General features: G+C 40.5%; 1 protein-coding gene across 2 annotated transcripts in view; it reads right to left on the bottom strand.

Moving 5' to 3' along the window:
• Positions 1 to 209: 209 nt before the first annotated feature.
• PRKDC (protein kinase, DNA-activated, catalytic subunit) overlaps positions 210 to 11,574 on the bottom strand; it is a 170,729-nt gene continuing 159,364 nt past the window's right edge. For both annotated transcript variants that reach the window (XM_069957596.1, XM_069957597.1), the window contains exons 79-86: positions 10,700 to 10,920; positions 10,463 to 10,555; positions 9,800 to 9,877; positions 8,625 to 8,696; positions 6,650 to 6,851; positions 4,652 to 4,840; positions 1,711 to 1,850; positions 210 to 704 (exon numbers count right to left, since the gene is read on the bottom strand). In XM_069957596.1, coding sequence (XP_069813697.1) covers positions 503 to 704; positions 1,711 to 1,850; positions 4,652 to 4,840; positions 6,650 to 6,851; positions 8,625 to 8,696; positions 9,800 to 9,877; positions 10,463 to 10,555; positions 10,700 to 10,920 — 1,197 coding nt within the window. In that variant the 3' untranslated portion in view covers positions 210 to 502. The remainder of the gene's footprint in view (positions 705 to 1,710; positions 1,851 to 4,651; positions 4,841 to 6,649; positions 6,852 to 8,624; positions 8,697 to 9,799; positions 9,878 to 10,462; positions 10,556 to 10,699; positions 10,921 to 11,574) is intronic.

The raw sequence follows: 11,574 nt of genomic DNA, 5'->3' as shown, positions 1-11,574 counted from the left end.
ATAGGTACACCGATTCTAATAAATGCCACTGATGTTGCGTTATACTATTCCACCAGTCTTTGGCTTACATTTCTGGGTCTTGATAACTTGCACAATAGATATGGCAGTGTCTAAAGAAAATGGTATTAGGGATTTATTTGTCTTGACCATGCGAATCTAAATGATCAGATTTTATTTTAGGTTAAATAAAAGTACAGTGATGGCAAGTCTTGTAAAAGTGATTTATTTTTTCTGTAATGATTTTTATATTGTAATTGTACTTCATTCTAGTTTTATACTAGTAACCGTTGTATAAGAACTAAGTGTTGTTCAGGCTACATAGGACAACAAAAGTTCTTTTTCAGTAACATTTCTCTGGTTTTCTCGACTGATCACTTAAGATTTTTACTATACATTTGTCCCAGTAAGATGGGGGTAACAAGGGACACAAGCGTTGAATACTTCTGTTCCACCAGTATTTCAATTGACAATCCATCACAATGGGTTTTGTGAAGCCGCATCTTCATATCCAGGGTTCCCATCCTATCCAGACTCTGCCAAGGATATTGGGGTCAGTAGCCTGATCAATAAGACATTTTACTTGAATCTCCTCACAAAGTCCATCATCAGGCTCTTTGGCCCGTATATTATCATCACCACCTTTTGCAACTTCACAGAATTTCTTATACTCTTTACGTTCACTGTGTCCCAGTCGCAGTTCTTCACTGAAATAAATAATTGTAAATGTTTACTTTAGCTAGTGAAGCAATATATTTTAACTTTTTACTAACCAAATGCATATACAGTGCAAGGAACCCATGTGGCTTATGCCTGAGTCACTTAAATGGTCACTGGTGTTGCAAACAACTTTCCTCCATTTGTTTTTCAACAAGGAGGGAAATTTATGACTTAACATATTAGTAAAGCACTTTATTCAGCAAAAAACTCTTTATCTACACTACTAGATGTCTCACTTCTCAGAAATCTGCTGTCCACTGCCTGTTTTATGCTCAGTCTATATGTAGTAACAGAGACCAGAACAGAATACAGGAAGGTAGGGCAGAGCTCAGCTACTACTATGTGCAGGAGAGGGAGAGCGCCAGGGCTGTGTACAACAGTCTGTAAACCTGACTGCCCCTCCCCCCAGAGGATCAAGGCTGTGTCTGAAAGGTAAATCAAGGCTTCCCTTTCACCTCTAAACACACATAAAGCTCTAGGGCAGCTGCATCCTTTGTAAACACCAGTTTTTACTACTGTATTTCAACAGTGTTGCCACCTGTCTGCAGGCTTATCATTAACCGTATTCTAGTGCTTAGTGTGACCCTTTCCTTGATGTGCAACTGTTATTTCTTTCCTTTCTCCTGAAGACATAGCGGTGGCATAGCATAGATCAGTAAATGCATGCTTAACTGTTTAAAAAATAAAACTTTTAAAAATATTTTAAAAAAAGAAATAAAATTTATATATATATATATATATATATATATATATATATAGAGAGAGAGAGAGAGAGAGAGAGAGAGAGAGAGAGAGAGAGAGAGAGAGAGAGAGATATTAGTATGTGGAATTGTTCATTCAATTAATTTTTTTTCTAGCGTTTAATCTCATCTGCCATTTCTCATCCCAAGCCTCCACCTTGCCAAAACAAATATACTAATAGATAAGCTCTGGCCGCCTGTAAGAAAAATCTACACACATTAGATTTAGAAAGAATGTCCTCTGATTACTTACCATGTGAGTACTGCCGGATTTGCACCAGCCAGTTTCCGTTTTGCACAGTTGATTTTCTGTGTAGGGTACCAGCCCTGTGAAGTAGTGTTTATACCCTTCACCCAGTCTCCTCTCTTTTTCAGCTGCCTTGCCTCAAAATTCTACAGGACAGTGTAATAATTATTAGTGAAAAAATGTTAATTTGTTTTTACAAATCTAACACATGTAGATGCAAAAACAATAAATAAACCCACATACACAATCAGCATTCATTTCTTCTGCAGTATAACTGAGAGACATTCTTTTTTTTCCAGCAGTAACAAATCTTCATGTGGTATTATAAGCTGTTTTACTCATTGGGTTTGCTGCAGCATTAAAAGGGTTATCCAGTGCTACACATAAATGTCCACTTTCTTCCAGAGACAGCCCCCCTCTCGTCTCCAGTTTGGGTGGGATTTTGTAAGGGTCCATTTACACAGAAAAATTATCTGACAGATTTAATTGCTAAAGCCAGAAACAGACTATAAATTGAGATCAGGTCATAAAGGAAAGCCTGAGATTTCTCGTCTTTTAACCCCTTAACGACGCATGACTGTTAAACACGTCATGCGGCCGTTAGGGGTGTTCAGAGAGGGCTCCCGGCGTGGGCCCTCTCTGCAGTCTGCGGTCCCCGGTTGCTATGTGTAGCCAGGGACCGCGGTTAGTAGCGGCTGCGGCCGGCTAATTAAAGGGAACCTGTCACCCCCCGTGCCGGGGTGCCAGGCTCCCGACCCCTCGTTAGAGCCCCCTATACTCACCTAATCCCACCGGGTCCCGCTTCTGGAGGTGGTCGGGTGACTGAGATCTCAGCCGCTGCAGACTCTCCTGTCAGTCACCCAACCACCTCCAGAAGCGGGACCCGGTGGGATTAGGTGAGTATAGGGGGCTCTAACGGGGGGTCGGGAGCCTGTCACCCCGGCACGGGGGGGTGACAGGTTCCCTTTAACTATTCAAATGCAGCTGTCCAAGCTGACAGCTTCATTTGAATAGTGCCTGTGCCCCCTGTCCCTGGTGTCTAGTGGGGTATCTCCCCCCTGCAATGCGATTACAGAGGGGAGATCCGTTGTAATGAGACTGCCGGGGCTCAGTGTCGGAATGACGCTGATCCTGCCTCGGCAATCTATACAGATAGTCTGCAGCAGACCATTATAATAGAGCACCGATCTGATGGATCGGTGCTCTATTATATACACAGTATTGAGGTCAATGGGAGATCAGTGCTGTGTATATAGAAGTCCCCCAGGGGGCTTCTTATTACTGTATGTGAAAAAAGAATAAAGTGTTTTTATTAATAAATAATCCCCTCCCCTAATAAAAGTTTGAATCACCCCCCTTTTCTCATTTTACAAATAAAGATAAATAAATAAACATGTTTGCTATCGCCGCGTGCGTAATTGCCCGAAATATTAATCACATTCCTGATCTCGCACGGTGAACGGCGTAAGCGCCCCAAAAATTCCAAAGTGCAAAATTGCGCATTTTTGGTCGCATCAAATCCAGAAAAATTGTAATAAAAAGCAATCAAAAAGTTGCATATGCGCAATCAAGGTACAGATAGAAAGAACATGTCATGGCGCAAAAAATGACACCTCACACAGCCCCATAGACTAAAGGATAAAAGCGCTATAAGCCTGGGAATGGAGCGATTTTAATGTATTTTCAAATATTTGTTAACAATGGTTTGAATTTTTTAAAAGCCATCACATAAAATAAAAGTTATACAAGTTACATATTGTTTTATTCGTACCAACTTGAGGAACATAGATAACATGTCAGTTTTTCCATAGGACACACGGCGTAAAAACCCCAAAGAAAAAGAATTGTGGGGTTTTTTTTTCAATTTCACCGCGCATATAATTTTTTTTCTGGTTCCGCAGCATATTTTATGCAAAAATTCCGCATTTCATTGCAAAGTACAATTAGTAACACAAAAAATAAGGGCTCATCTGAGTCTGTAGGTGTAAAAATGCAAGTGCCATGGCCTTTTAAGCACAAGGAGGAAGAAGCAAAAACAAAAATTAGTCTGGTTCTGAAGGGGTTAAAATCCATTCCTGGCTTTGGCTTCAAATCTTTGGCAGATAATCTGTCAGATAATCTTTCTGTGTAAATGAACCCTAATGCTGGGTTTACACGGAGCGATAATTCGCCCGATCGTACGATTAATGATTTAGAAGTAACGATTTTTTTTTATAACGATCAGCGTTTAGATGGAATGATATATTGTACAGAAAATTAGTTTTGCGATCGCTTAAGCCTATCTCGCACATAGGTAAAATCAGTGAACGACTGTTTACACGGAACGATCTGCGAATTTTTTGCGAACGATCAACGCCGATTTATTAACATGTTCAAAGATCAAAATGAACGATTTTAAGCTAATCGCTTGATCGTTCGCTGTGTTTACACGGAACAATTATCGCTCAATGCGATCGTTATCGCGAAAATTCGCCCGATAATCGTTCCGTGTAAACGTAGCATAACTCATTTCCATTGAAGTGAATGGAGCTTAATTGCAAACCACACCTGAACTGGAGACAAGAGTCATGCTGTCTCTGGAAGAAAGTGGCCATGTTTTTGTAGCGCTGAATAACCCCTTTTAAGCCTACAGAACAAAATTTGGAACTGCAAGCAGAGAAGAACTGAGCTGAAATGGATTTACTAATGAGATAAAGAACAACCTCTATCTAAATAAATCTAGCTACATCCCAGTTCTCATCACTGATGGTGAGGAAGAACTGCAGACAGTATGGGGAATTTACTAGTTTTTCATATGCAATAATGGCATATTACTCATCACATATGTGAATTTGGTGTTAACATTGTCCATTTGGGTGGGGGGAGGAGAGAACTTTAGTTTAGGGGATAGCTTTTTGTTCATTTCAAGTTAGGCTTGGTTATGGAAACAACAAGGTCTAAGCTGTACCTTCCAGTCTAGTGATGGCTCCTTCACAAACACATCCATTGTGCTAATGAGAAGGTCAGGGTTTCTTCGATAGGCCCGTAAAGCATGTACCATCACAGAATCAAATAATCCAGTTTCTTTCAGGGGTAACATCAGGTTTATTATCTGACACGTCAGGCGGAAAGGCATCAGTTCTGGGACAGGTAAAAACTTAAAGAAAAAGAGTTCAAGATTAGAAAAAAACAAATGAATCAACCACACCCAAAGCCCTGATGTGTCCTGTAGAAAGGTCTGAAAAAAACAACAACAAAGCAACAATGATCTAGATAGCGGTACTATACAATGCTAAATGTATAATACACATAGTGGCAGGGAGACTGCACACAGAAGTATAACATGAAATATACAGTAAAATGTGAAAATACTTGATGTGTACATTTTACAGTTCACTGTACAAGTCAGGGCTCTGGCGGGGCCACTTGAAGACATTTACAGAGTTGTCCTATAGCCACCCCTTTACTGTCTTGACTGTGTGCTTAGGGTCATTTGGCACTGTCTGAGATCAGTCCAGATATTCCTTAAAGATATTTCTGTACCACCGACCAGTCTCCCTATTCCAGCTGTTAAACAAAAAAAAGGAAGAAAACACCCTAACAGCATAATATTTCCACCAATATACTTTATTGTATATTGACAAGGTGACAAGTGTCTGGTCCTCCATACATGACGCTTAGAATTGTGGCAAAAAAAAAAAAAAAAAAAATCTTTATTTCATCATACCAGATTACACTTGTTTCTCACAGCTGGAGAGTCCTTGAGGTGCTTTTTTTTTTTTTTTTTTTCAAACTCCAGAAGACTGTCATTACTTCTTGCCACTCTGTCATAAAGCCTAGATTGGTGGGGAGCTGCAGTATTGGTTGGCTAAGGCTGGGTTCACAATACGTTTTTGAAATGTTTTTTCATCCATTTTTTGCCAAAAAAAAAAAAACGGATGAATTTGTGTTCATCCGTTTTTCCATTGACTTCCATTATAAAAGAAAAAAAAAAAACGGATCAAAACGAATTCGTTTTTTTTTTTTTTTTTAACGGACACAAGAATAAGGTCGACTACGTTTTTTTGTCCGTTAAAAAAAACTGATGTTTTTATCTTTTTTTTTTTTTAATAATGGCAGTCAATGGAAAAACGGATCAAAATGAATGCACACAAATGCATCCATTTTTTTTTTAAAGAAAGGGGGGGGGGAACCATTGCAAAAATGTAGTGTGAACCCAGCCTAAGCTTCAAAGATTTTCTGTACAGAAAGTCTTTGGGTTTTCGGTTACTTCTTTTTCCAAGGCTCTTTCCTCCCTGATTACTAGAAAAAGTCCTGGTTGTTCTAAACCTCTTCTATTTAAGAATTATGGAGACAACTGTACTCTTCTGAATTCTCTAATAAAGCAGAATGTTTTGGACCCCTGTCCAGATGTGTGCCTCCAGAGAATTAGCTGTACAGGTTGTTCTATCCTCCTCATGGCCATTGAGAAATGGGAGGTGCCACAGCTAAACATGAGCTAAAGGTGTCATAGAAAAGAGTATGAAATTCTAAAATCCTAAAATTCTGTTTTCCCATTCTTATTTTAGAGCAATGCCCCAAGATATCAAAAAAAGTGAATGGTCTGAATACTTTCTAAATGCATTGTATTTATTAGAACAAATATGTGAGGAAGAATTGACAGGTCTTTTTTTCAGTCTTCGCAATTGTTCTTTTGGATAACTTATGAGTAACAATAATGCAGTAGGTTCCTCATTAGTACAATGTAAAAATCAATAGCTAAAACATGTTATCTATAAAGGTTGTGCCAAATTAAAGCCGCCAGCCTCCTGCAGGTTCTGCAACGGCTGATGGACTGCCTGCTCATCCAATCAGGAAGCCATAAGAAAATGACATCTGGTAGCTGTTCGAGATAAGCGCCACTGGTACAGGAAAGTATAGAGTCTGTGTTATGTTGCCGCACCCCCCATAACTGTATTGAATTTACCTGAGTTGCAGTTCCAAAGGCATGACCAAAGTCAATACCAATCATTCCTCCAGTCTCCATATTGACCATAAAATTGCTCAAGTGGCGATCTCCAATGCCAAGGATCCAATGACTTATACACAGCAAAGCATGAGACCGGACAAAATGGGAGCGCAAAGCCAAAAAAGCTTCAGGGGTTGCACTCATTTTAATAAAGGCTCTCCTGAAAAGTATGCAACAGATTTCATTGGTACACGTTATAGTGAGCAGAATGTAGGAAACCCTACTTTGACGGGCACTAAAAGACTGCAGTAACTAAGATACATTTCCAATAGGGCTCTTTATCCATAAGCCAAATCAAACAACTAAAATATATATTGAGCCTTGGAGTGGATGCACTCATGAAAATGCAAGGATACAACTATGTGTCAGAATTCTTCAAACTTAACATATCAACATAGTTTGTGGTCTCTGCCAATCCTGCATCATGTAAAAAAATATAATTCAGGCGACCAATGCAGCAACATTTGCATGTACAGCAGGAGGTTACTGGAGCCTGTGAGTGGCTGCAACAATCTTGTTAATAATGTACATGTCATCACCACTGCAGGACCAGAGGAGACTACTAGATTATTGGTGCTAGAGCAGCAGGGGATGTAAAAAGTATGTAATGTATGTCTAAACTGTACTGCCTAAACCTTTGAACAACATGCTTACCTTATTTATTGAGAATCAACAGATTGCGATAATTATAAGAGGGACTTCAAAATAAAGGTTTTTTTTTTTTTTTTTTTTTTTTTTTAAAGCAGCACTAGTTCAATGTGGGTGTGTGTATTCTGCTTACAAGTTGTTAAGAAATTCAGCAAAACAGCATTATAGAAGCTGGATTTTAAGCAATTTAACAGCCAAATGGTCCAATTAGACAGAGACGGCCATATGAAATTAAAGGGGTTGGCCACTTTACAGTAAAATAGTTCAGTGTACAGTATTAGTAAGTGTGCTCAATGTATATACTGACAGCAGCTCCCTGTGTACCTCATAGAGCTAAAACCAATCTCCTCTCCCCCAGGCGGTACTGTCCTGCTCTGTGGTGTTTGTCCATAAGTTGGCTGACATGGAGGAGCATGTGACCATGTCACTCCCCAAGTGTCCACCACCGAGCCTGTATATGCCTATGAAGGACATTTGGGGCGGGGCATGGTCACATGCTCCTCCATGTCAGCCATCTTATGGACAGAAACACCACAGAGCAGGGCAGCACAGCCTAGGGGAGGGGAGTCTGATTTTAGCTCTATGAGGTACACAGGGAGCTGCTGTCAGTATATACAGTGAGTACACTTACTAATACTGTACACTGAACTATTTTACTATAAAGTGGCCAACCCCTTTAATAACCAAAGAATGTGATCTACCACTGAAGAACACAATGACAGAATTATCAACTATCCAGCCCTGAAGCAAGAGGCAATGCAAAGTTCTTCCAGGATTCCCTTAAGGGGAACCAATCAGCCCGTTTGGGCTGATATGGTTCCCTTGAGCATTGTATAAAGCACCTGGAGCGGCCCCTGCACGTACCGGCCACGGCCGCAGCAGGTGCTTTATAACGGCTCGTGACTAGATATGAGTGGGGAAGTAGTCATGGTGGGCGGCTCCCCGCTCGTATCTAGTCACTGCGCTCTGGTCCGTTACTGGCCTCTCTGCCTGTCAATCATCCCGCCGAGCGTGCTGACAGGCAGAGCACAGTGACTAGATACGAGCGGGGAGCCGCCCACCATGACTACTTACCCACTCGTATCTAGTCACGAGCCGGGGAATAAAAGTCATTTTCTCCGTTATAAAGCACCTGCTGCGGCCGCGGCCGGTACGTGCAGGGGCCGCTCCAGGTGCTTTATACAATGCTCAAGGGAACCATATCAGCTCAAACGGGCTGATTGGTTCCCTTTAAGATCATCAGCTAAATTCTGATTAGCTAACATAGGCAATTTCCTTTACTCACCTCAACAGGTCTCCAGGAACAAGTGATTCTCTTTCCCTGAATGAGCTGATAGTTGAAGCCCGATCCTTATTACTGTAGATATAAAAATTTGTTTACAATTTACTATTTTAGAAACTATATTTAACCCCTTAGCGACCCATGACGTACCTGGTACGTCATGGTGCCGCGAGGGGTGTTCAGAGCGATCTGCAGCCGGGCAGTGCCTCTATTAGTCGGGTCCCGTTGCCGCGCCAGCTAATTAAGCACTTCAAAGCAGCTGTCAAACCTGACAGCTGCATTGAAGGGCTTTATTACTCACATTTCTGGTGTCTAGTGAGACGTATATCAAGGTACCGATAGAAAGAACACATCATGGCGCAAAAAATTACACCTCACACAGCCCCATAGAGCAAAGGATAAAAGCGCTATAAGCTTGGGAATAGAGCGATTTTAAGAAACATATATTTGTTAACAATGGTTTGAATTTTTTAAAAGCCATCACATAATATAACAGTTATACATGTTATATTTCGTTGTAATCGTAACAACTTGAGGAACATATATAACAAGTAAGTTTTACCATAGGGCGAACGGCGTAAATGCAAAACTTCCCGAAATCAAAACAAATTTGTTTTTTTTTTCAATTTGACAGCGCAAATGATTTTTTTTCCAGTTTCGCAGCATATTTTATGGAAAAATTATGCCTGTCATTGCAAAGAACAATTGGTTTCGCAAAAAATAAGGGCTGATATACGTCTCTAGGTGGAAAAATGCAAGCGCTATGGACTTTTAAACATAAAATGGAAAAAGCAAAAGCGCAAAAACGAAAATTGGCTTTGACCTTAAGGGGTTAAAAGTTAAGTGCACTTCCTAAAACATGGGGTGTTGAACACTATTTTCTAAGTTTTTGTCTGAATAATTCAAATAGACTGCTGCCTTGTCTGTGTTTTTTTTTCTATCTTAATGATGATGTAATTCCATATATTTAAATTATTGTGTTTACAGAATTGAAATGAATTCGTAAGCAAGTAGACATTCTCCTACATGTTTGAGCACCAGCGTATATTTATTTATTAATGGGCTAAACGGAATGATAGGAAAAATAGTTGTCTGTAATGAGTTGATCCATACGATAAGACAAAAATGGTGTAAATCACTTCACAACATAATATAAAAAAAGCTTTTCAGACACTCACACATAGGCATCAATATGTTGCTGAGGACTTCCCATCTTGCCCAGCCAGGCTCTGTAATGTTTCTCTGGACTATATTGTCTACAAACCAAATGTAAAGGTACACCATTAATAATACCGCATACATATAGAACCTATACTAATAGATTATCTCTTATTTTACTAAAAATAAAATTTGAGTCAAAAATTTAACCACCCCCCCTCCCCCCAGTGTCAGCAATGCTAAGAGAGTCCCGGGAGGGGATGCGCCGGGTGGCATTACTTCATTCATAGCTACCCAGAGCAGAGCCGCCTTCCGCATCCCTTCCCCTCACAGGACTCAGGGTCAGCATCGCTGACGGGGGGGATGGGAGTCCTGCAAAGTAATGCCGATTGGCTGCTGATCCTTCACGCCCCCCCCCCCTCCCTGTGTCTCTGTCAGAGATCGCTCACCCCCCGAAGCGTGCTGCTGGCCCCGGTCTCAAGTACCTGTACTCAGCTGACAGGCGCTGTGTAAGGAGCAAGGAAGAAATCTTTCCAGCCTCACTCACAGCGCCTGTCAGCTGAGTACAGGTACTTGAGACGGGGGGGGGGGGTGGGTTGCGGGGGTGGGGGACTAAATTGCTAAATTATTGATTTTCCCTGGAATACCCCTTTAATACTTAGTGTCATTATGAATTGCAGTACCCCAATAAGTGTGTCTGTTCACTTTTAGTCAAAGTACTTAAAATAAATTCCTTTAAGGTGCATGTGTTCTCCAGCCATTCAATGATCCCAATCCTGAAAAAGATAAGAGACCATGCAATGTCAGTAAAGAACTATAAATATAGTATTTTCTACTATATATGCAATACTATATATTTTCTTCTATATATACAAGACAGGTGAGCTGCAAGTACAAGGAATATACAGACTAATTCATACCGTGTTGTCATAGGAATCACTTGGTATGTCTTTAATTGCATATATCTCTGCTTACAAGCAGCATCCTGGCAAAGGATAATATTCATGATGTCAAACAGCTGCTCAATGCGCTGGTCCTGGCGCAAATCCTCACCACCTTTGACAAGAAATGGGTAGTCTCTCTCATCATTTCCACGAACCACAATCCTCTTGGGCCTTCTTAAGGATGACATAACTTTTACCTGTCAGAAATAATGTAAAAAAAAATAATTAACAAGCAGAAAATATCACAGCTTGAAGCACACATAAACCTGCATCGGAATGTCAAGTGCTTCAATCTTTATCCAGTACAGTTATCATGAAATACGCAACCAATACATTAATACAAATAAACAAAACACGCACTTTTCTCATCTTGTTATATAATACATGATTCTGTAATACACACATCTTTTCCAGTTCCTGCCACCACTGACGGAAAGACCAAGCGGGGTCTTCACTTTGTGCACAGCTGTTAGGCATATTGCAAGTGTTTGATAAATATCCAATATGTAGATCTGACTGACCAGCCAATCAGGAGCCTCGGGACTGGTTAAGTGCAGCCAATCAGTGAGCTTGGCTGCTGATTAGACTGTGCTGTGTCCTTTCCTTTCTTCTTGCCAGCTATTTTATCTTTTATAATTGCTCTGTCTGATCTCTTACCTAGCTGTTGTCTGATTATTCCCCTGAATTCACCCTTGTTTGTCTTACTTTTATTGACCTTGGACTGTTTGCCTATTTGCTGCATGTTTCGTGTCTAGTGCTCTCTCCTGGTTTGACTCTGTTTTCCCTATTTTGGATATTGGATTTTGATTTGGCTTCATTGTATATTCTGATAGCCCAAAATGGTCAATCTT

This window comes from Dendropsophus ebraccatus, chromosome 2 (genome assembly GCF_027789765.1).
Source record: "Dendropsophus ebraccatus isolate aDenEbr1 chromosome 2, aDenEbr1.pat, whole genome shotgun sequence".
Lineage (NCBI taxonomy): Eukaryota > Metazoa > Chordata > Amphibia > Anura > Hylidae > Dendropsophus > Dendropsophus ebraccatus.
The sequence above is the reverse complement of the archived record's forward strand: the minus strand, read 5'-3'. Positions and strand labels throughout refer to the sequence as shown.